We start from the raw sequence: 23932 nt of genomic DNA, 5'->3' as shown, positions 1-23932 counted from the left end.
AAGCTATGCGTGCGTGAAGAACAGTAGGACAGTGGGGGAAGAATGTTCTGTGGAAAAGTGTCCAAGATAATATGGAGGAGTTGGAAGTAAAACCACTTAAGTTGCTGCCACTCTAAAGTTTTAGTTCAAGAAAAAAAACAAAGACAGATGTCCTACACATACCCTCTGTCTCTTCAAAAGTATACAGTGTATGTATGTGTCTCTCTTTCTTTCTCTGTACAGACACGCACATAATTCTTTGACATCACAAAAGTGTTGAAGACATGCTCATGTTGAGTAGTTTTTTCTATACTTCTGTTGTTGATCAGGTCTTGTACTCACACAGATAGTCAGAGCTCCGGCCCCCATTCTCCAACAGAGGAGTAGGGAAGGATGAAGAGAAAAAAATACTCCTATCCTTCTTCGTCCTCTTCCTACTTTCTCCTCACTCCTTCTTGAAGGGACACCACTTTAAACTTTCCTCCACAGTCAGGACTAGGTTTCATCATCCTCACGATTTCTACCACAAACTAAAACAGATAATCCCAAATGGAGAAGAAAGAAGAAGAGAGGGACTCCCTCAAAATAAGCCGGTCTTCATTGAAAGTCTGTGTGCTCCAAACCATTGACACACATTAGTGGCTGGTTTTCTCTCCCTCCTCCCTGTTCCCCCCACCCCTCTCTCTCCCTCTCTCTCCTCCTGGGATGAAATCTGAGACATGCTCTCTCATTGGCTGTTGTGGCTGGTCATGTGACCGTTGGGGTTAAAACCCAAAACTTTGGAGTCTGTGGCATTCATTTTTGTTGGAGCAGGACCAAGGTAGAGAAGAGAATATAGCCAGTAGAAAATGGTTGTTTATGTCTGTCTCAGAAATGGTAGAGTAAGTGTCAAAACCAGGAAGTCACTTACAAACTCTTCACAACTAAAGACACATAGAAATGTTTTTTTATTTTTTTTATTTTGATGGACACATGTACAACAGAATCCATTTAGGTTAGCTTTAAGGTTGACGTTGTCATTACCATATGACATATGCATATATGGCAAGTAGAACATGGCATTCTCTTTATTTACGAAATAAAAAATGTTACATTCAGTAGTTCTGGGATTTGAAGGAAGTAAACATTCTTCTATTTCAGTATTCAGTATTCACAACTCTTATTAGCAGGGCCTTATTGCACACCGTCGAAGAATTTGTCCTTAATTATGGAGGAATGCCTAATGAGTGTTCAAGCTCGTTAACCAGCAACCAATAAAAAAAAGCACCCGAAGGTGTATTTCATCTTAAAGGCAACACCTCAGTCGAGCCCAAGTGGAGCTACCCACATATGCATCATGAAGGTAAATGAAGTCACCCACTCACTCTGAATGACACGTCCATTTAAACTAGGAGGGACATAGCGTTCAGGCATTAAGAGTAAGAAACCCCAGCCAAACCATTTTCTCAAAACTGATATTGTTTCTAAACTCTCTCATAGATGAACTTCCTGATGTTGTCCTCGATCCAGCCGCTGAAGGCCGAGACCCGGGTGAAGACAGAGGGCTTCTTGTCCTTGACGCAGCCCTGGGCCCCGAAGCTCACAATCCCATGGACCTCCCAGCTGGACTTGGTGGCCCCGGTGGTCTGACAGACGAACGGACCCCCGGAGTCACCCTGGAGGAGATTGAAGAAGATTAGGAGGATGCTTGAATGCCAGCCCCAAAACGTTCTGGAGTTCAAAGCCCAATGTCCACAGGGATCCGTGAGCACGACGCCTAATGCGTATGAGAAGGCACATTGACTGCTCCTGAGTGACACATGAGTGAACGCAAGGCGAGTCGCTTTGGATAAAAGTATCTGCTAAATATTCAACGTCTAGCATAACACGGTTGTTTACTTTTTTGTTCTTCCATTTAATGATTTTCTGATACAATTTTTGTTTTCAAATGAATTCTCAATGTCTGCACAAAGATGTATTCTTGTTTCCCATTTGTAAAATAAAGTCAAAACCCATGCCAAAACCCAGTGTGAGTTGGGACAGTTCAAAACGTTGAATTCAACTCCCATTGTTCCTGTCCATCATGCGGATCCGTCTCTCTTTTTCCTAATTATGCACCAAACCAGCCGAAGCCATTTCCAATCACGGTTGATTGGTTCAGAACAAACTGAAGCTATTTGGCTTCTGTTACATAAGTCTCGACATACCATAGCCATTTATATAATACTGGGACGAAAAAAGATGGCATTCTTCTTCTTTCATTATAGAAGACCTAAACTACTGAAGGAACCAAAGGCCAAATGATATTGCGTCAAACCACCACAGTTGTTCTCTTTATCATTTATAGATTCACTAGTTTTACGAGCACATCTCCCATATGTTCCCGTCCTACAGGGACGTCTAGCTCTGTCTCCAGTTGATCATAAACTGACCAGGAAAACGTAGCAGTGCAAACAGAATCAGAATCAGGATTTCTGGTAATTCTGATTCTGATTCTGTCTGCCCTGCTACGTTTCTCTGGTCCGTTTATGATACAGGTTCAGGAGGTACACTTCATGCATGTTAATTTGCCCATAAATAATTGCATTAGAATTGCAAGATGTCACTGAAATGGCAAGTTTTGGGGCACAACTATAAATGGAAGTACCACGGCATTCCCTCAGCAGCTACTCTACGTTGAAGTTAGACCCTGGCTATTCCCGCAGAATTTAGCATACCGCCCTCTGATCTAGCTGTGTTCAGACCCGCATCCATAAGGAGATCCAGTCCGCTCATTGGTCGCTCACCTGGCAGGCTGATTTGAGCTCATCTGGGGACTCATAGCCGGCGCAAATCATCGAGGGTCGCAGGACGTCCCACCAATAGGCTGGCTTACTGCAGGTCCCAAAGTCCACCACTGGGAGGGCGGCTTGGTTCAGCTGCTGGGACACCTTGGGGAACAAGTTCCCTGGTGAGAGAGTCGGAGAGGAAGTGTGATTAGACAGCTAGGAGACAGATTTTACATTCAGATTCATTCAGACTGAGATCCCTCTATTCTCCGAGGGGGAATTGTTGCCATAACAGTTGCTCTGCTCAAGATAATAGATGAAAGAGAATAAAATAAAGGTAAGTTAAAATAGGGGATCGAACCAAGAACCTCGGGGCTACGGGGGTAAATTCCCTAGACACAAGAGATCTTCGCTATCCCACACGTTAATTAACACACATGCTATCTCTAGGGAACCTTTAATTAACGTGACTGCAAGGGTGTCACTTTGAGTTGAAAAAAGCTGGGGACGTAAGGGCTCAGGAGAATATATTTTTTCTTTAACGATGTGCAATGTGCGATGTAACACAGCGATTGGTATGGGGTCAATAGATAATTAGATAAGTAGATTACGGCAGAAAGAATTGCATAATGCCGCATCGAAATTGCACAGCCTAGGCTATAACAGAGTAGAAGCAGATAGTATCTAGAGTTTCCACAAACACTTGGTGTTGATTCAGAAATATACCAGTCCCATTCTTTACAGTCATCAGTGTTACAGTAATCTTATTTTAAGCCAATTAGTCAATAATCGACAATACCGCATTCTGCTACGCTACTGTGGAAACTGTGGAGCAAAGTCTCAACTTTTCTCGGTTTTGGGACCTCAGTGGTGGAACGAGCTCCCTGCCGCTCTCAGGACCGCAGAGTCGCTCACTATCTGCCGAAAAAGACTCAAGACTCGCCTGTTCAGAGTCCACCTCGACACTGCATAGCCACCTTCCCCCTTCTGGCCACCATTGTACACTGTGTTGTATTGTATTGTATTGTATTGTATTATAGTACTTAACTGTGTAGCAACTGTGGTACCTGCTATCATGGCTGTAACACGGGGAATTGATTAGCCTAGCGATTGTGGTACTTGCACTTGGTTCTATGAACATCCTTTCTGTACCGACAGCGATATATTGATGCACTTCTTATGACAAATGTACCTACTTATTGGAAGTCGCTTTGGATAAAAGCGTCTGCTAAATGCCCTAAATGTAAAATGTAAACTGTAAATGTGTGTGTGGACGATGGTCGGTTTAAGCAGCCTCATCTGGCCCGATTCGGACTAAGTAGACTGTGGGGTAGGGTGAGGCTACACACCTGTTTTGCATTGAAAAATCAATGTGCAAAGGTTAAACCAGCCATCACAACACACACCCACTCATAGAGATCTCCTACATGGCAACATGGATCGCCATCTCGACGTACTATTGTCCTTCAATCTCTACAATACACCGGTTTACAACCTCATTAGTGAGTGTGACGGCCAACTGGGTAGCGTGTAGCAACAAACATTGCTACAGCGTCATTTATAGTCAACGTGACGTGCCTTTTGTGAAGTGTATGTGCAGTTTGCACACTCTTGGAGCTTCTAAATGTACTGCAACGTAGGATGAGTGAGCAGCGCGCGTTGGGCATGATGTTGGCTAGCCAGCGACTATAAAGTCACTGCCACCCCCCCTACCTTTCTCGTCACCCCAGCCGGTGACGTAGCAGGGGGTCCCGGCGGGCAGCACTGCCCCGGGCGCGGGCATGCACACGGGGCTGATCTCCCGGGTCATGCTGACGGGCCGCGCCAGGTGCACCAGCGCCACGTCGTTGCTGATGTCGCCGCGGTCCGTCTCGTAGACGAAGCCCGGGTGGCGCACGATGCCGTCCACCTGGTAGCAGGCCTCCGCCGAGGGCACGTCCCCGGACGAGTTCATGTGGTGCTTTCCCAGACACATGCGCCAGAACGTGGAGTTGTTCAGCGGCCTAGAGGGGGATCGGGGTGGATGGGGGGCTAGTTGGTAGTTGTTGGTTGTGTATTTGTTTTGGGGTATGTTGTAAGTGTTTTGTGTGAGGAGATATTGTATGTGTGTGTGTGTGTGTCTGGTTGGCCATGTGTGTGTCAGTATCTGTGTGTGCTTTTGTGTGCACTCATGTATGTGCAAGTGTGTTATGAGTAATGCGTGTCAGGTTGTGTGTTTGCGCAGTACATGTGTGGATGTGTGCGTGCTGCCGCTACTTGCATCATGAAGCAATGGGCCGCAGTGAGGATCCACTCCTCATGGATCAGGGAGCCTCCGCAGCCGTGCATGTAGGGAATGGCAGCCATAGGAGTAGCCTGGCAGGCAGAGAGCACAATAAAGGACCGTCTCCGGACTCTCTCTCTCCCCTGTCACTTGTTCATTCACTCTGCTCATAGTTACAATGTTCACACAACGTTTGAGATCACTGAATGTATCCACAAACAGAAGTAATTAAACACATGCAAGATCACAAATAAAGAAGACTGGTAGAGAGTGAGATAAAAGAGAAAGAAGAGGGACAGTAGTGGCGAGAGGATGAAGCAGGATAGAGGGAGATAGCTATCACTTATAGCACGATCACAAAGAGACAACCCATCAATCAAGCTGATCAGCTGACTGTACCGGAGATGGAGTGCGAGAGGTAGGGGGCAAAAGAGACAGAGTGCGAGGGTTACCTGCATGGATACTTGCCAGGGCCAGGAGTGGGGCACTGCCTCCACCCCGTTGACCACCCTGAGGGTGGCGGTGTTGGGGGTCACTGCCGGGCTGCCACAGTCCTCCGGCCAGGCTGGGAATAGCAACCACAGCTACAGGATGAGTGGGCTGCAGTCTAGCACTACCATGTATTTAGCCACTCGGTGGTGCTATGTGCTACATGCTGTGGTTACATGTCGGCATTGTGCTATAGGCTATATGCTATTGGACTATGTGCTAGATTTCATAATTTTTTCGATAGTTATTTTCTGGATAAAAGCATTATGATTCCGTAATAATTCTCATTGTTCAACGGCTCATTGAAATAGATGGAGAGACGTTGTGGTGCTTTTATCCAATCTTTGCATTTCCAATATGGCGGCGACGTAAGATCCAAAGGCCCATGCGGTGTCTATGTATATATGTCTATGCTATTAGCCTTTGTGCAATAGGCTAGGTGTATAGGCTAGGCGATCTAGGCTAGGTGCTCCAGCTATGTTACCATCCAGACTATGGTTATGATGACTCACTGATGTTGATGCTGTCCCATGGGTTGACGGGTGGAGGAGGCAAAGTGGGGAACACGTTGGCGTCGGTGGTCCAGTACCCACGGAAGCCACTCTGATGATTGTCTCCGTTGCTAAGGAACCGAATAATTGCTGTGTTGCTGTCGATGGTGATCTTCGGAGGCGGGGAAAACCCACAGAACCGACCTTCAAAACAACACAAAAAAAGAGAAAAACATCCATCAGTGCCATGGCAACGACGAAAAATATATCTATGGATACAATTATCAGCCTTATCATCTATGTATATAATAGTTTCAAACCCATCTTTAACACAAGTAGTCTACTACCAACCTTTGGATGACATGTCCGTCCCCTGGAAGATATCCACGTAGTCTAGACACATGCCGAGCTGGTTGACAGCCTGGACCTCAAAGTGTGTGAAGGCCAGGTGTATGGCGGTTGCGGAGGGGATGGTGATATGCCAGGTGCAGACGGCCTGGCCGGGGTAGTCGCTGGGCCAGCCTGGGGAGGTAATCTCCCCCTGGTTGCTGCTGAAGCGACCTCCACAGGCAGCTGGGGAGGACCGACGCGTTGAGACAGTGTGGGAAAGAAGTGGAGGTTGGCTGGTCGTTGTATTGTGTGTGTGTTTGTGTGTGTGTCATTAAAGTTATAGGGATACAAAAAAATTCTTTGGGAAAAAGGCGACGGTTCGTTTTATGTTAATCTAAGATGGCGTTGTGGCCCATAATTCACACTTCAGCATCTACATCACAACTATCTCATCAAGTCTTTGAACAACAGCTGCAACAATTTGATTAGTCACTCCAGTAACCCTTCTTCTTCTTCTTCTTCTTCTTCTTCTTCTTCTTCTACAATCTCACCCTGGGAGGCGGGGTCCACGGCCTTCCAAGAGGCAAGGAAGCCGGTGTCCACCACGCGGGAGTTGGAGGAGAAGCTGATGTGGAGCTCCTCTCCGTGGCTCACAAGGTCCTGAGGAGCGCTGTGACTGCAGAAGGTTCCTAAGAGGAGGGGGAGAGGGCTGAGCATGAGAGGCCTCTACTATGTAGGGTACTATGCTATGCTACCATAACCAGGCTGTGTGTGCTCCTGTACCCAGGCTATGTGTGCCACTGTACCCAGGATATGCTACTGTACCCAGGATAGGGTACTGTACTCTGGCTATGGTACTGTACCCAGGCCTTTCCACTGTACCCATGCTATGTTACTGTACCTAGGCTGCCCAGGCTGTCTGTGACGGAGAGCTTGTCGTTGATGCAGAGCATGCTCTCCTCAAGGCTCAGCTGGTGGAAGTGGAGGTGAACTAGCTGGCCGGCGGGGGCTCTGATGGTCCACTGGCAGGCGGCCTGGTTGCTGTAGCTACCGGGGAAGCCCATGGAGGAGATGTTTCCCCCGGTAGGGCCACTCAGGACCTTGGGCCCGCCACATCCAGAGGCTACACAATGACAGGAGACAGAGGGCTATGTAGAGAATTCAAATTCTGAGGTTGTGTTTAACTGTAATACTTAAGTACTGAATATGACTGTGGTATTAAGGTAATATCTTGGTTGAGATGTACCATAGTTGTGGAATTTAGAAATTTTGGAACTCTTCACCGCCACTTATAATACAAAATGATGTTTTACTGACCCTGGTTTCTCTGAACCATAGCTACTCCAGTTGATTGATCGAAATGCCGTCATGCAATTTGGATTGTTTTGGTTTGATTGTATTCTCAGCATCACTTCTAAGTTGTGGTTCAGATGCGCCAAATGTAAGATGTTTGGGGTTGCAAAAATGTTAAGACCCTCAAAGTGACAATGCGTGTGCGGTGAAGGTGGATAGCGGTACATCAGAAGCGGCGGCGGGCGCCGTACTGTGGGTGCGGTATATGTCCCTGCGGATGGCGTTGTGGACCCAGGGGATGTAGGCGGAGGAGCGGGTGAACACAGAGGGCTTCTTGTCCATGATGCAGCCGATGGGGCCGAAGCTGGTGATGCCGTGCACCTCCCAGGGGCTGGTGGGGGAGTCCTGGCACACCAGGGGTCCGCCTGAATCCCCCTGTGGTAAACACCCAGCAACCAACCCATCAGAGATCCACCGATGACATCCAGGCCCGGTCACTGAACAGCACCCAACACACATTGGGTACGTTGGCAACGTTTGGGAGGGGGTGATATTTGGAGGGGTGGTAATGTTCCCTGCCGTCAAATCTGTCCCCACCTCTCTCAAGATGACATCGTGAAAGAGGTGGAGCCAGATTCAACGCCTTTTTGGATGTGGCCACCCATTCATTGATATGAATGGGTGGGTGCACATGCTGGTAACTACAGATAACAGGCTTTTGTCAATAGCATTATTGTGGGCTCGGCTGTCATGTGATTGGCTCACTCTGATTGCATGATTGTGTTATTGGAGATATGCCTGCAGCATTTATTTAAGCATATTTATTCCAAGCAGCATCAACACCGACAACAAAATGTCCATATCACTATAGGGTCAACATCTATAAATCCATTGTTAAAGCTCCTTTGTCCGGTTCAACCTTTAAAATACGTGTTTTCTTCTGCAGTGTTAAATGTTGTTTACTGTATTTGTATCACATGCTGCTGCTGTGGCTGGCAAGTTCTTTCCTGTCAAAGAGATGCTGGAGGTCTTCCAAGTGGAGGCCTGCCTGGGTGTGTATCTCACCTGGCAGACGGACTTGAGCTCGTCAGGAAGGGTGTACCCACAGCAGATCATGGAGCTCTTCACCTGGAACCACCAGTAGTCCATCCTCTTGCAGGTGGCGTAGGGCATCACGGGCAGGGCCACCTGGTTCAGCGCCTCTGCCACCTTGGGGTTCATGGAGCTGCCTGGTTCCCATGGAAACACCCAGAAAGGTTGCTCATTCGGTTGAGGTAATACAAAAAAACGTTTTTCTTTCTTCCGTGCTTGCTTTCGTTGATTGGCTTTTAATTTATTGTATTTATTTGTATGCTTGTATGCTTGAGCTCGGTTTCGTCATTTTCTATATGTTTTTTGTCATATATTTCTTTGATTTAAATTTATCTGTGTTGCTGCCATTCCCTGTTTAAAAGCAAAATGTTTACCATCATGTTTTTTTATAAATGGGAGATGGTGTGTTGGCATCTCTTTCATAGGGATCTGTGGATCCATGTAGTTGCTGGGCAGAGCCAGCAGAGGGCATGCATGGGTGGTGAACATTCACTTTAGAAGGAAAGGAAGCTCTCCAACAAAAGGATGCTATGAGTGTGCATACTGTGTATGTACTGTATCTGAACTGCAGGTGCACAGTATATGTACTGTATGTGTACTGTATGTGTACTGTATGTGTGCTGTATGTGTGCTGTATGTGTACTGTATGTGGGCTGTATGTGTACTGTATGTGTACTGTATGTGTTCTGTATGAGTAGTGTATGTGTACTGTATGAGTAATGTATGTGTACTTAATTAGTAGTGTATGTGTACTGTATGTGTGCAGTATGTGTAGTATATATGTGCTGTATGTGTACTTAATTAGTAGTGTATGTGTACTGTATGAGCAGTGTATGTGTGCTGTATGAGTACTGCATGATCAAAGCACGAGCACAGTACAGGTATTCTACAAGTATCGCATGTATCATACAAGCAACCTTGAGTAGGTCAGAATTAGACAGCATAAGAGTTCTTAAGAGCACACACACACACACACACACACACACACACACACACACACACACACACACACACACACACACACACACCAACAAGCCTCCTCAAAATGAAGCCCCACCGGTTTCGTCTCCCCAGCCCGTGGCGTAGCAGACCTTCCCCCCTGTCAGGACCTCGTCCGGGCTGGGCAGGCAGGCGTACGCCACCTCGGGGCTCTCTTCCACCGCGCCGCTCAGCCGCACCAGGGCGATGTCGTACTCCACCGTGGGCAGGGTGGGGTACTTGAAGCCCTCGTGCCGGAAGATGCCGGACACCTGGAAGCAGCGCTCGCTGGGCTCCTCATAGGTCAGGTTGTGTTTGCCCAGACACATGCGCCAGCGCTGCAGCTCGTCCGCATAGCTACCAGGGGTCAGAGAAATAATGAACAGTGATTATGGATTATTAATCGGGAAAGGTGCACCTGCACTAAAGACGTTGCTTTTTCGTGTTCTGTGTTTACGGACAAGATAGGGAACACTGTGTTTACCGATATGGTAAAATAGTATGGTTTACTGTTTATTGTAAATGTCGCTATACATTGTAAAGAGTATTTACAGTGTTTACAGTTGACTGTAAGCAGTATTTGTCCTAAAACACTTTGTTGTGGTTGTCACTCGAATAATGCAGGAGAGTGAAGACAGACAGGAAAGTGGGTGGAATGAGAAAGTGTTACACTAACCAACCAGTCTGTCTCCACTGTCCTGAGTATCAAAAACACACGCACGCACACACACGCACGCACACACACACACACACGCACGCACGCACACACACACACACACACACACACACACACACACACGGGGGGGGGGGGGGGGGTAGGTGGTTCCCCCAGCTTGTCCACTAAGCAGGTCTGCATACGTGGTTAGTGTTGTGCCTTGATACGTAGGACATTGAAGACAGACAGGGAAGTTGGTGGACCAAGAAAGACGATGACGTGACTGGAGGTGGGCATCCAACTATGGAACATGATCTTGAAAATGTATAATGGGGATCAAATACTGGAAATTCCAATCTCAAGCTTGGTGGCTTTACTGGCTTGCCTGGTGATAGTGGTTTAAACATGAATATAAATTGGGTTAGAGGGCATAGACGTCAAAGCCAGGGTAATTCTTGAAAACCAAAGGGTGCCAGCATAACCCTGGCAAAACCCTAACATCTGGCTCTCCAGATGAGGCAAATGGTCTTCATGAGTGATTCTGGCTTAACAGAAACATACACCGCAAAATGAAACACACAATATAATGGGTCAGCACTGAATAACGACACAGAAAATATATTCCCACATCCCAGAAGAGCTGTCTTTATGTTTCGATTTTGAAGAAACAAATGGCAGCTGGATGTTTCCCCAGTTGAGTGTACATGTTGTGGATGGAAGCCTTACTTTATGAAGCAATGGGCTGCAGTGAGCACCCAGTTCTTATGAATCAGTGTGCCACCGCAGGTGTGAGAGAAGCTTGGAGTAGGACGATTCGCTGGCCACACCTGTTAACACACACACACATCCATGTACCAGGTCTTTAGAGACATTATGATAATTCTGATGGAGGGGGAGTGAGTGAGTGAGAGAGTGAGTGAGTGAGTGAGTGAGTGAGTGAGTGAGTGAGTGAGTGAGTGAGTGAGTGAGTGAGTGAGTGAGTGAGTGAGTGAGTGAGTGAGTGAGTGAGTGAGTGAGTGAGTGAGTGAGTGAGTGAGTGAGTGAGTGAGTGAGTGAGTGAGTGAGTATAAGCTCTTACCTGCATGGACACCTGCCAGGGCCAGGAGTTGGGCTTAGCTGGTTCTCCGTTAACGATGCGGGCGTTCACAGTGGGGGGGGTTGTAGGTTTTCCACACGTCACAGGCCAGTCTAGAGTAAAACACACACACACACACACACACACACACACACACACACACACACACACACACACACACACACACACACACACACACACACACACACACACACACACACACACACACACACACACACAGCAATAATTATTCTTACCCATGTTGTGTTGTCTCAATATCCTCTGTTACTTAAAGACTGGGGGCTAAACCTTGATGTGTTGGGTTCTAAACCTTGGTGTTTTGGGTTCAAAACCTTTGTGTGTTCGGTTCTAAAACTTTGGTGGTTGGTTCCTGAACCTTGGTGTGTTGAGATCTAAACCTTGGTGTTGGGATCTAAACCTCTGTGCGTTTGATTTTAAACCTTGGTGTGTTGGGATTCAAACCTTGGTGTGTTGGGTTCTAAACCTTTGTGTGAATAGTTCTAAACCTTGGTGTGTTGGGATCTAAAGCTTGGTGCGTTGGGTTTTTAACCCTTAGTGTATATGGTTCTAAACCTTTGTGTGTATGTTTCTAAACCTTGGTGGTTAAGATCTAAACCTTGGTGTATGGTGCTAAACCTTGGTGGTTGAAATCTAAACCTTGGTGTATGGTGCTAAACCTTGGTGCCTTGTGATCTAAACCTCGTGTGTATGGTTCTAATTAACCTGGGTGTGATGGGATCTAAATCTTGGTTTGTTGGGTTCTAGACCTTGGCGTTTGGGTTCTGAACCTTGATGCGTTGGGATCTAAACCTTAGTGTTTTGGGAGCTAGACCTTTGTGTGTTTGGTTCTAAACCTTGCTGTGTTGGGATCTAAACCCCAGTTCCCAACGGTTCCCCCGATTCCAACAGTTCTTAGTAGCACTAGGAGCCACTAGGAGTCGTCCTAGTAGTACAGGATACCTATGGCGAGGTCGTCCCAGGGGTTGGGTGGGGGCGGGGGCTCGGTGGGGGCGGGCAAGCTGGCGTCTGTGGACCAGTAGGCCCTGAAGCCCGAGCCTTCGGTGAACAGGTCAGAGGTGAAGCGCATCACCAGCCTGTTGCCCTTCGTCTGGATGGACGGCGGCAGCTTGGAGCCACAGAATGGACCTGGACGGGTTCGAAAGACGAGGAACAACATAACGGTGGAGAGGTGAGTCGAAGCTGTCAGTAGTGGAGGTAAAAGACTTTCTACAAGCACCGGCTTGCACTTTCAAAGTAATAGGTAGTATACCCGCTCAGATTCAGGGTCAAGTTTCATTCAGTTTTAGCATTCAGAATCAACTTTGGCAGGCAAACCAAACATTTTCAATGAACACATCACAGTTGAGCAAGTTTCTCTTTTAATAGACAGAAAAAAAAGTAAAGTCATGCTACCTTGTTGCTGTCAATAACAGTAGAGCAACAACAACTTTGTGCAGTCTTGGTTTTTCTGTTATAGTAATTGCATATTTCTTTAAATGTCAGTGGTTTTGTGAGGTGACCACAAGCATTCACTTTATATAGTTGTCTGACCATTCTTCGATGAGTACTTTCACTGCCTGATTGCACCACGTCTGACCAAGACTCATTTTAATGAGAAAAGTTATATTCCTGGCTGAATATATTTAGCATTTCCAGTTTTTGCAATTGTGTATGCCTACATTCAACCCATAATACATTGTTTTTTGGACGCTTCCCATTGTTGGGTCAGATCCCTTGATGATCAACAGTTGTCATGGAAACTGTGCAGCTCTTTTGTGAGAGCATGGAATTAACACCAGGGACAGGGTTCAAGGTTCGCTAGGAATGTAACAGTTTGAATAAAACCTCCGCCAAATGACGTGCAATTTCATGGACACAAAAATGGTTGCAGTGTCCTATATCCACAAACAGGGGGCGCTATTCCCCGCAATCCTCAAAAGGAGGACATGTACACTGTAGTTCTATGATAAATATGTACTTCTATGAGGGAGGATGGTGGTGGACCGCTTACCATAATTGTCCAACAGTACGCCATCGCCGGTTCTGATGTCCTGTATCTCGACGTAGTCCAGACATTTTGGGCTCATCAGAGATTTGGCCTCGATGTCAAAGTGGGTGAAACTCAGCTGGATGCGTTTGCCCACTGGCACCTCAACGGTCCACAAGCACTCTCCATTGGGCTTGTAATTCATGGGCCAGTTTGGGGATTTGATGATCCCATTCTCCTGGTGGCTCGACACGCCACAACCCTGGATCTCTAAGATGGCGGCAGGGACAGAGAGAGAGAGAGAGGAGAGATAGCGGAGAGAGGGGGAGAGGACCAGGGGGTACGAGAGAGAGGGAACAAGGGGGTGTAAGATGATGGGGGGGGGGGGGGTCAGTTATTAGAGGTAGAGGATAGTGGAGGAGAGTGTGGAGAGGGGAAAGAGAAGGAGGGAAAGAGAGAGAGAGAGAGAGAGAGAGAGAGAGAGAGAGAGAGAGAGAGAGAGAGAGAGAGAGAGAGAGAGACAAAACACCAACGTTGTCAAAATGTGTGAGATTGTACAGTATCTGTGAGAGATAAGTGATGATTAGATGTCCTCTTGACCCGATACCAGCGTGCCACCAGATAATGCAACACATAATAGAGTAGAAGGGGATGATGTACACCCGCCTAATGCATGACCCAGATTCAACATTTCAAAATGTACAACGTGTGTGTTGTGGGCAGCCTTCCCCACAACACACACGCTAAACGTGCCTTTTCAAAAAGTACTATATTCACAACAGAAAGGGGATCAATTATTCATAGTATTTTAATGTGACAATAGTGGAATCCATGAATCAATAGAATCAGTCCAACCAAACGCAGTCACTAAATAACAGATCAACCCCCCCCCCCCCCCCCTGTGCACGACCACTACCTAGGGTTTCTTTCCCAGCCCAATCCCAGTGCGAGTTTGGTTAATAAATAATTCACTATTATACATGCCCAAGACTATCAGCCTCACAGCATCACACGTGTGTCTGACAGCGCTGCAGGTGAGCCTGCAGTTATCTGGAGGTGGGAGGAGAGATGGGGGGGAGGGGGATCTCTGGACGCCAGGCTGTGCAGCAGCATGCGGCGGTGACCTTGCAGCGCTGGGAGAGAGGGGCTTTATGGGCTGGGTCCTTAGGAGGTGCGCAAACGCTCCCACCGACCCAAACCCGTCACTCCGGGTATCCCGTGGCTGGCTCGCTGTGTGTGTGTGTGTGTGTGTGTGTGTGTGTGTGTGTGTGCGTGCGTGCGTGCGTGCGTGCGTGCGTGCGTGCGTGCGTGCGTGCGTGCGTGCGTGCGTGCGTGCGTGCGTGCGTGCGTGTGTGTGTGTGTGTCTGTGCTTGCGTGTTTTTGCATGCAGAACACGGCTGCTTCATCTATGTGTCTCTGTGCATGTTTGCTTGAGTGTGTGTGTGTGTGCGCATGCATGCACCTGTATTTGTGTTTTAGGTATGTGTGTGGGAGTACAGGCGTGTAAATGAGTGCCGTGTGTACGCGCACTCATGCTTGTGTGTCAGTGTGCATGTGTGTGCTTTTGTTAGTGTCTGTGTGTACGTGCACTCATGCTTGTGTGTTTTTGTGTGCGTGTGTTTGTTTATGTATGCATGGGCTTACATGCTCATGCCTGTGTATCTCTGTGTGTGTGTGTGTGTGTGTGTGTTCAAACGTGCGAGCTCATGCCTCTGTGTGTCAGCAGCACGTGTGTGTGTGTCGTGTCGGTGTGTGTGTGGTTCGCTAACGGGCTACCTGGGATGTCCTCGGGGTAGACAGCGCGCCACTTGACGGAGAACCCTCGGTCGGTGAGCCGGCTGTCGGAGCGGAAGCTGACCTCCACGGTGTCGCCGGCGCTCACCAGCACAGGAGGGAGGACGTAGCCGCAGTAAGTACCTGGAGAGAGAGAGAGAGAGAGAGAGAGAGAGAGAGAGAGAGAGAGAGAGAGAGAGAGAGAGAGAGAGAGAGAGAGAGAGGGAGAGGGAGAGGGAGAGGGAGAGGGAGAGAGGGAGGGAGAGAGAGAGGGAGAGGGAGAGGGAGAGAGGGAGAGAGAGAGAGAGAGGGAGAGGGAGAGAGAGAGAGAGAGAGAGAGAGATTGGGTGAGGGCCAAGCGATTGTTTTTTCCTCATTGTTTCTTTGCGCTCAACCACTCCGCGTTTCCCACGTCAAAGCTGAACGGACGCGTGTGCTTAGGTGCACGTGTTTCGTACACAAAAACACACACACACACATTCCTTAAAATCTATGTATACACGCACACAGACACACACACAACCACATACACACATTCACATATATGTATACAGGCACACACACACACATGCACAAACAGACACACACAGACACACACACATATATATATAAACACACTCACACACATGTTCTGTCTCGCATAAACACACTCACAAGCGCACACATCATGGGTAGTACAACATACACCATTTAAAACACTGTGTCATCATTGCGTGTGCAGCGTGTTGAATGCATCAGCGGCCTGCGCCCCCTGGAGGGCTGATGCCAGCACTTAGGCCCAGCCCGCAGCCCCACCGCTGCAGACGACGAGGTGGAAACACCAGCGAGGTTTATTCACACCTCTCCGGGAGCCTCGCGGAGGTGTTGCACGGGCTGCTCTGTGAACCCGCTGGGACCGCTGCACGCTACAGAGCTTTTAGCTGAGGCACATTTTCCGCGATGAGAGAATCGCCCGTGTTTTAAGAGCAACGACAGTCGCGAGCGCAACTAGTGAGCGTCTGTTGTCGTTCCAAGCTGACTTTGTTCAGCAGCCTGTTTTGGCAGGTGTTCATGTGTCCAATGAAACAATTCATTTAATTCCATTTAAGAACATGGGATCTAATTAATTGTTTCATTTAAATACGTTACATGATTTGAGATCATGTTACCACATTGCATGGTTTTGTGATCGTGCTCAACCTTGTGACCGGGTTGAAAGTACAGACGATAGATAATGTCCATGACTTGATTTGTCTTACATGATAACAAAGGATATAGTATGTGTAATTTCAGTCCCAGATTTCTCCTCACAACCTCTTGCTTCCCTCCCTTTGCCATCAAAGGTTAGCTCGACCAGACGCTCTAGAAACTAGAAACTACAGATTCAGCATTCAGCTGTTCGGACGGTTATTACAACTACAGTGTAAAATAGAAACACTAAACACAACGTTGACAACACGATACAAACGGCACGACGTACAATAAGAAGATAACCCTAAAGTTGACTTGTCAGGGTGTCAGCGGTAATTCACCTAGGGTCCGGTAGCTGTCTGAGATGGTCAGCGCGTCCTCGGGGCACTTGCCCATCTCCCCGGGGATGGCCATGTCGGTGAAGCGCAGCTCCATGAGGCGGCCCGCGGGCGCCCGGATGGTCCAGTTACACTGCAGCTCGGCGGGGTAGCTGGACGGGAAACCCAGGGAGTGGATCACCCCCTTTCGGCCAAAGAGCAGCCGGGGCCCGCCGCAGCCTGAGTCTGTCCAAAGGCACAGGGGAAGGGCAGTTAGAACGACATGGAGGGATGGACGGGTAGGTGAAAGGATAGATGGATGGATGGAAAGAAGGACGGATGGACAGGTAGACAGACAGATAAAAAAAATAGATAGATATGAATGGATTGGTAAGTAGAGGTTGGATGGATGGATGGATGATACATCGATGGATGGATGGACAGAGAGACCATGAAAGAAAGAGAGATAGATTGACACCTTCATCTATACCTATTTCTGTCTATTAATAGATAGATATCTATCTATCCTTCAGTATCCATCATTATCCACCTCTTTCTCTATCTCTGCATCTCTGTATCTATCTATTTATATATCTATCTAGGCAAAGACAGATTCATGCAATCAACTTGTACCTCATAAAATCGGACTCTCTATCTTCTCCCCTCAGCACTTGCCTTAACCCTTCCTTACACATGGTCGATTTCATGAATGGAATCTGCATAAATGCAGTACCTTAATTGGCCATCGGGGACCACTGGTTCTATTCTGCCCACTAGCAGATCTAAATCAGAGAAGGACTCGTCTAGATTCCTCCCGAGGGGGATTCCCTCTACTGCTAGGAAAGAGCTGCCTGCTCCATTACTCCTTATTTGGAGCTGGCAGCTGATGGCTCTGTGCCTATTGGCGTGTGCAGCGAGAAGGGAGGGACCTAATGCAGGATAGAGGATTTCAAACCATGGCTGCCAAGAAACCATCGAAGGCATGTGGAAAATATGGATAATGTATTGTAACTTTTAACATTTTTAACTACTCTCTAATATGGAATGGAATTTTTGGGCATTATTTCATAAATAATTACATGCGTAAATTAAGAAGTACACCAAACAAAAATGAATATGGCTTTGAAATCAATCCTTCAATAACAAACAAGGCTGAAATGCAACTGATTAAATAGTAAAATATTTTATTTTTAAAATGATTTGTTTTCCGGGGACTTTTATTTCATAACTCAAAGAGTCGGAGAGGGCAAACTTTATTTCTTACCGGTTTTATATTATCGGGTCTGTTTCGCGTAGTGTGTAAGATTTGGTTTTCAGAGAAGGCGCAGATAATCAGACAGGAGAGCCCCCATGTGTTTAACCCTGAATATTCGCCCAGTGTGGACCATCAACTCGATAGCAAGGCCAGACTGATGGTCAACACCAGTGGTGTAGTGTGAACTGCTGAAGTCGGGCCCGACATTAAATGTCGCAGAGTGGTCGGTCATTCTTCTATTGTATTATGAAACCCCACAGGAGAAACAAGACTATACAGGTCAAAACACTTCCCGGCTGTCCCAGGAAACCAAAACACACAAAATCATACTCAGCATTGTGTAGCACCTTATCCTAACTATGTTGTTGTTGTACTGTATATGGGGAATGGGTTAACCAAGCATGGCACTTGTTCTATGAACATCCTTACTATACCTACAGCGATATACTCTTGTTTCTCTTTCTTCCGATAAATGTACTTATTGTAAGTCGCTGTTGATAAAAGTGTCTACTAAATGCAGACGCTGTAAATGTAGATGCTAAAACGAAAAGGCTAACTGCAGGTCCCGACCTACTCACCCAGGGGCGGTGCGGTGGGGCCGGGGTGGATGGTGGGGGCTGGGCGGGGCGTGGTGGTGGGGGGGACCACCGGGGGCAGGCTGGTCTTGGTGTAGGTGGCGCTGAAGCCCCTGGAGGTGAGCGTGGCGTCCGTCCTGAAGCGCAGGGCCATGGTGCGGCCGCTGGACTCCAGGGGTTTGGGGAGCTTCCTGCCGCAGAGCTTCCCTGGAGGATGGGGAGGGGGGGGGGGGGTGAGGAGGACCGATGAGGACCCACCACTCAGGGGTCATTAAGTCACAGGTCGCAACGCTCACAAGGTCAGCTTTGGCCTGGGCTTTCTCAGGTGAATCGATGATCTGGGTTCTAGACGGTCGATTTGAATGAAAGGGTTCTCCTCTCATTCTGTCTACTGTACTAGATGTGCATCACAAGCAGGCCCATGATCGATAAATACATTGATAAAACGAACAATGTACCTTTGATCATATTGTATTTGTAGACCTCTTTCGAAACAGATACGTTTTCAAAGAGAAAATGCTGAGATGTTAGATATTAACATGATGACGTGTACACATATGTTCTGTTTTGTTGTGACTGTACAGTAGGATCCATGTCTAGAGCAGGTTAGGGTTGGCTATCTTGCTCAAGAATGCTTACAGGTAGGCAGTGGTCACGGGGGGGAGGGGCATCTGGCCTTGAGTGCCTCTACCCGGTCGTGCATTGCACTAGATTTGAGTGTGATGTTCTGTCTGGACCTGCCTACCCAGTTTGGCTGCTCCGGCTGCGTGGCCGTCAAAGACCTCCACATAGTCTCCACAGAGCTCCGGGGCCAGGTCGAACGAGGTGAAGGTCAGCCGAACCCTCTCCCCCTCTGGGACAGAGATCTTCCACTGAACACACAAGCACGCGCACACACACACACATACACACACACACACACGCACACACGCACACACGCACACACGCACACACACACACACACACACACACACACACACACACACACACACACACACACACACACACACACACACACACACACACACACCCGCACACATGCACACACACAAACACTCTATTTATATCAAATCTCACACAAGCACACCCCTTTTTATGCTTTAGTCAGCTTATAATCAGCATAGTTTCAACATGGTCATAAATGTATATTTTATAAGTAGTTAATGGCAGTAAGAGTCCTATCTAGACCATAAGAACATCTAGTAAGGACAAGGGTAGTGAAATACACACCCCATATATAATAGATGCACTTGAATTCAATCTTTGGATGACAATAGAATAGAAACAAATAGAGTTTCACAGGATGTATTACGTTTACACAACCCAGATACATGTGCACAGATTGGACACACACACACACACACTCATTCAAATACACACACAAAAAAATCTCAATGACACATATTTATTTTTGAATGTAAGTTCTTTAGCTAATCTAGTTTTTATCATAGTCATCATTTTTTTTTATAAATAGATAAGCTTATACAATAATCTAGTGTGGAAAAGTAGTGAAAGACACAAGCACGTCACACACACACACACACACACAAACAATACATGATTCGGTTGCATGTGAGAGTCGCATATTTGGATGACAACTGTATCACAACATACACAGATGCATGTGTGTCTATACCTGTGTGTGTGTGTGTGTGTGTGTGTGTGTGTGTGTGTGTGTGTGTGTGTGTGTGTGTGTGTGTGTGTGTGTGTGTGTGTGTGTGTGTGTGTGTGTGTGTGTGTGTGTGGGGTACCTGGTAAAATGCTCCATTTTGGTAATTCTGTGCTGGGAATCCGGGGGTCAACAGATGCCCCTGGTCACCTTGCAGAGAGCCCCCCGCCCCGGCTATTTCTGGCAGAGAGAGATAGTCCTTCAGCACAAACGCACCTCAAGGATGTTCAATCACCATACCGCACACACACACACACACCCACAAGCTAGAGCGAGAGAGGGCCAACACAGATGGGAGAGAGAGACAGAGGAAAGAGAGAGAGAGGGGGAGAGAGAGGAAGGGAGAAAGAAAGAGAGCGGGAAAAAAAACAAGATATAGAAAGAAAAAGATGAAGGGGGACAGGAAGATAGAGAGAGAGTGTGCGTCTTCCTCTCTCGCTCCCTCGCTGGAGCTATCATTTTACCTCCGGTGCTCTCTGGAGCTACAGCCTTGTAATGGGCCTTGAAGCCTTGGTCTGTCTTCAAGTCGTTGCTGTCGAAGTAGACCATCAGCCGGTTCTCCAGGGTCACCAGGGTCCTGGGCTTGGTGTAGCCGCAATACTTACCTTTCCACAGCAAAAAACTGTATTATGTTATAGCTGAACACATTGAGATGAAGATATCTCTAACACACAGTGTTGACCTATGGGTAGCTGTTCACTCATGAATCCATAGATTTCGAATAGACTTTTAAGGAATCCGAAGTGGAAGGAAGCTTTGGTTTGAAATATAGTTTTGCATTCATTCTCCTGAATAAATAAAGGTCCTGGCTTCCCCTCATCTTGCCCAGAGGGAAATTTAACTAACTACTCCTCACCGATAATTCCAGGGGGAAGGGGAAACTAACTTCTCCTTACCCATGATTCCTAGTGAGTCCCTCAGGGTGACAAAGTCGGACACGCACATATCTGAATCCTCCAATGCAAACTCCTCAAACCACAGCTGGATCACCTGCACAGACCAATACAAATATATACAATACAATACAATACAATACAATACAATACACACACACACACACACACACACACACACACACACACACACACACACACACACACACACACACACACACACACACACACACACACACACACACACACCAGAGGTTTCATCAGAGTCCAGAAGCAGTGTATACTGGCTGAAATGACGTAGATACATGTTTGTGCATGCATGTCTGTGTCTTTGTTTTTTCTGTGCAGGTTGGATTTTAGGGTTTTAAAAGGGTATGAGAAGTGGTTGAGAGAGAGAGAAGTAGAGAGACGGTGAGAAAGAGAGAAGCAGTGAAAGAAGAGACAAAGAGAGAGTCAAAGAGAGACATTGATTTTGACACCCTCTGTATTCTGGACTGAGACGGATTGAGAATGACAGATGGAGAGAGAGCGAGAATGATAGAGAGAGAGAGAGAGAGAGAGAGAGAGAGAGAGAGAGAGAGAGAGAGAGAGAGAGAGAGAGAGAGATTTAAAAAGATCTAAGGAGAGAGAGAAAATCTGCCGCTGTCTTGTGTGTCCGTTGTATCAGCAGTCCTCTTAAATGGCCACCAGAAGCTGTCAACTATAGTGCTAGCATCATAGTAACTACAGTGCATCACTAGTCTACCTTATCCGCAGCCACAGTGATTTGCCAGGAACAGCCCCTGCCGTTGTCATAGTGATTGGGGAAGTGCCAACTGGTGAAGGTTCCGGAATCCCCAGACAGCTCCTGGGGGCCTCCACATCCTGAGTCCAGACCTGGATCCCGGCAGAGGACAGGACACCATTATGACAAGCCTTGTGAATGCAAATATCAATAACCTTTTTAGCTGACATGTGTTATGTGTGCCCACTTGTCAACACAGTTGAAAAGCCCTGATGTAGACCTATACATAGGCTTGATATCTTTGTAGGAATGGTAAGAATGATGTCCATACGTGCAATATAATTTAGACTAATTTGATCTAAATATATATTTAAGATTTGATTACTGTTACTTTATGCGGTCAAATGCCGTTTTTGCCGATCATTTAGACGATTACTATTATTAAAAAACTATTATTCAGAAACTCAAAAATCTGTTTAAGTATTTAATTTCACAACAGACAAATTTCAGACACAGCATTGCAAATGTGAACCATGACCAGGCTTGGTTAAAGTCATAAAATAGATAAATAAGATGAGTGTGAAAGACAGGGCCATATTTGCTACTTGGTCAGATAATATAACTTTACTGATAAACACAATATAAGTGTGCAGGACTGCTATGTTTATCATCTTGAGGATAAAGTCAAGTTGACAATTTGTGCAGACACCCAGAACGAGTATTTTCCTTCTTTCTGACACACTGATTTGTCGATGTGGTCATTTGTCATTGAGTTCGAAGCACGTTGCTTGTGATGCTTGCAAACATTCAATGTTAGCAGTTATTTAAACCCATAATAACTGGTGAGGAACATCCAAAAGTGCTGGATCATTGCTGAATACATTCATTCCGCAATGAATCAAAATAGAACCGGACGGAGATATATCCACTAAAAGATCTGTATTTTATTGCTAAAACATTAAAGACAAACATAAATAATGAAAACATCAAACAAAGATGAAAAACTGTTCAAATGTCTCATCTAAAGCGTTTCCATGTCTGCTCACCCTCTGCACCAATGGGAGCGCCTTGGTTCTTCTCAGTGAAGTATATGGCCACCAGGCCCACGCATGCTCCCGTCAGGAGCACAAACAGCAGGATCAGGCTCTTCTCCAGGGTTGTCAGACGATTCTTGGCCATGTTTATCTCCCCTCCCAAGTGGGGACGAGCACCAAGCGAAAAGATGGATCGAGAACCATGTGGTTCATTCTCTTATACCGAACACTGTGCCAGCGTACGCCCCCTTCTGAACTTTGACCAAGGCGGCTTACCTTGAACTTCCACTTGGAATGATGATGCAGTAAAAGACATCAGGGTCCAGGGGATGTGTTTGAGTATGGTGCGACCTGCTATGAGGTTACCGCATTTATTATTCAGTCATGATTAAAGAAAAAAATAATATATCTATATTTACCTATTTATATATATTGCATATAAAACACGCAAACACAAACACACACAAGCACAAACACACAAACACACACACACACACACACACACACACACACACACACACACACACACACACACACACACACACACACACACACACACACACACACACACACACACACACACACACACACACACACACACACACACACACACACACACACACAGAGCTACATCGATCTTGTAAAGTATAAATTAGAAAGAAATAATCCAAAACTAAGACACTCTCATAACATTATCTGCCATAGCAATGCAAATGAATGTATTTAACTTATTTTGGTAGTAGAGTTTATGAGTTACTTATTCAGCTCTACCTTGAGGGATGGCTAGCTAGCTAACAAACTAACAACCAAACACATTAGTTAACACACAAAGAGTTGGCTAGTCATGCTGAGAGTTGCATCACCCAAATTGAACTCAACGTTATCTATAAATGTTGATCAAACTTTTACATTAGATAATGTATATTTTAAAAATGAATCTTAAGGGGAACTCTAGCAATGTAAAACATTTAAGCCTTTACATGCTTTTCTATGAATCAATGGAAGTATATTAGAAAAAGCAAGAATATACAGAAATTGTATACAACTAGTAGGCCTATTGCGGAAGCAAATGGAGTCTCTAGGTGAAGCACTGGTGTGCCAAAATATGCGCATAATATCAAT

General features: G+C 46.5%; 2 protein-coding genes across 3 annotated transcripts in view; both read right to left on the bottom strand.

Moving 5' to 3' along the window:
• Positions 1–644, bottom strand: part of LOC130379415 (protein FAM13A-like) — a 41236-nt gene extending 40592 nt beyond the window's left edge. For both annotated transcript variants that reach the window (XM_056586224.1, XM_056586223.1), the window contains exon 1: positions 322–644. In XM_056586224.1, coding sequence (XP_056442199.1) covers positions 322–348 — 27 coding nt within the window. In that variant the 5' untranslated portion in view covers positions 349–644. The remainder of the gene's footprint in view (positions 1–321) is intronic.
• Positions 645–926: 282 nt separating this feature from the next.
• On the bottom strand, positions 927–22959 carry zgc:154142 (uncharacterized protein LOC555481 homolog). Its single transcript, XM_056586230.1, has 25 exons — positions 22823–22959; positions 21798–21928; positions 21056–21149; positions 20624–20764; positions 20242–20339; positions 19236–19362; positions 18494–18697; positions 16685–16906; positions 15177–15317; positions 13425–13670; positions 12374–12559; positions 11396–11505; positions 11044–11144; positions 9742–10019; positions 8658–8821; positions 7844–8027; positions 7201–7422; positions 6851–6988; positions 6321–6542; positions 5991–6173; positions 5442–5554; positions 4987–5081; positions 4440–4729; positions 2745–2905; positions 927–1634 (listed from the first exon to the last, which is right to left on the bottom strand). Exons 1-25 carry the CDS (start codon positions 22953–22955, stop codon positions 1443–1445), a joined length of 4176 nt encoding a protein of 1391 aa, XP_056442205.1. The 5' UTR covers positions 22956–22959; the 3' UTR covers positions 927–1442.
• Between the last annotated feature and the right edge of the window lie 973 nt (positions 22960–23932).

This window comes from Gadus chalcogrammus, chromosome 3 (genome assembly GCF_026213295.1).
Source record: "Gadus chalcogrammus isolate NIFS_2021 chromosome 3, NIFS_Gcha_1.0, whole genome shotgun sequence".
NCBI lineage: Eukaryota > Metazoa > Chordata > Actinopteri > Gadiformes > Gadidae > Gadus > Gadus chalcogrammus.
Note: the sequence above shows the minus strand (reverse complement) of the source record. Positions and strands in the feature narration are given on the sequence as shown.

Excerpts from the sequence above, each read along its gene's own strand:
- zgc:154142 (XM_056586230.1), bottom strand. The coding sequence starts at position 22,955 with ATGGCCAAGAATCGTCTGACAACCCTGGAGAAGAGCCTGATCCTGCTG. Across the intron at positions 20,765-21,055 it reads GGACTCACTAGGAATCATGG|GTAAGTATTGCGGCTACACC; the intron begins GTAAGGAGAAGT and ends TGCTGTGGAAAG. Across the intron at positions 2,906-4,439 it reads CGGCTGGGGTGACGAGAAAG|GGAACTTGTTCCCCAAGGTG; the intron begins GTAGGGGGGGTG and ends CTCTCTCACCAG.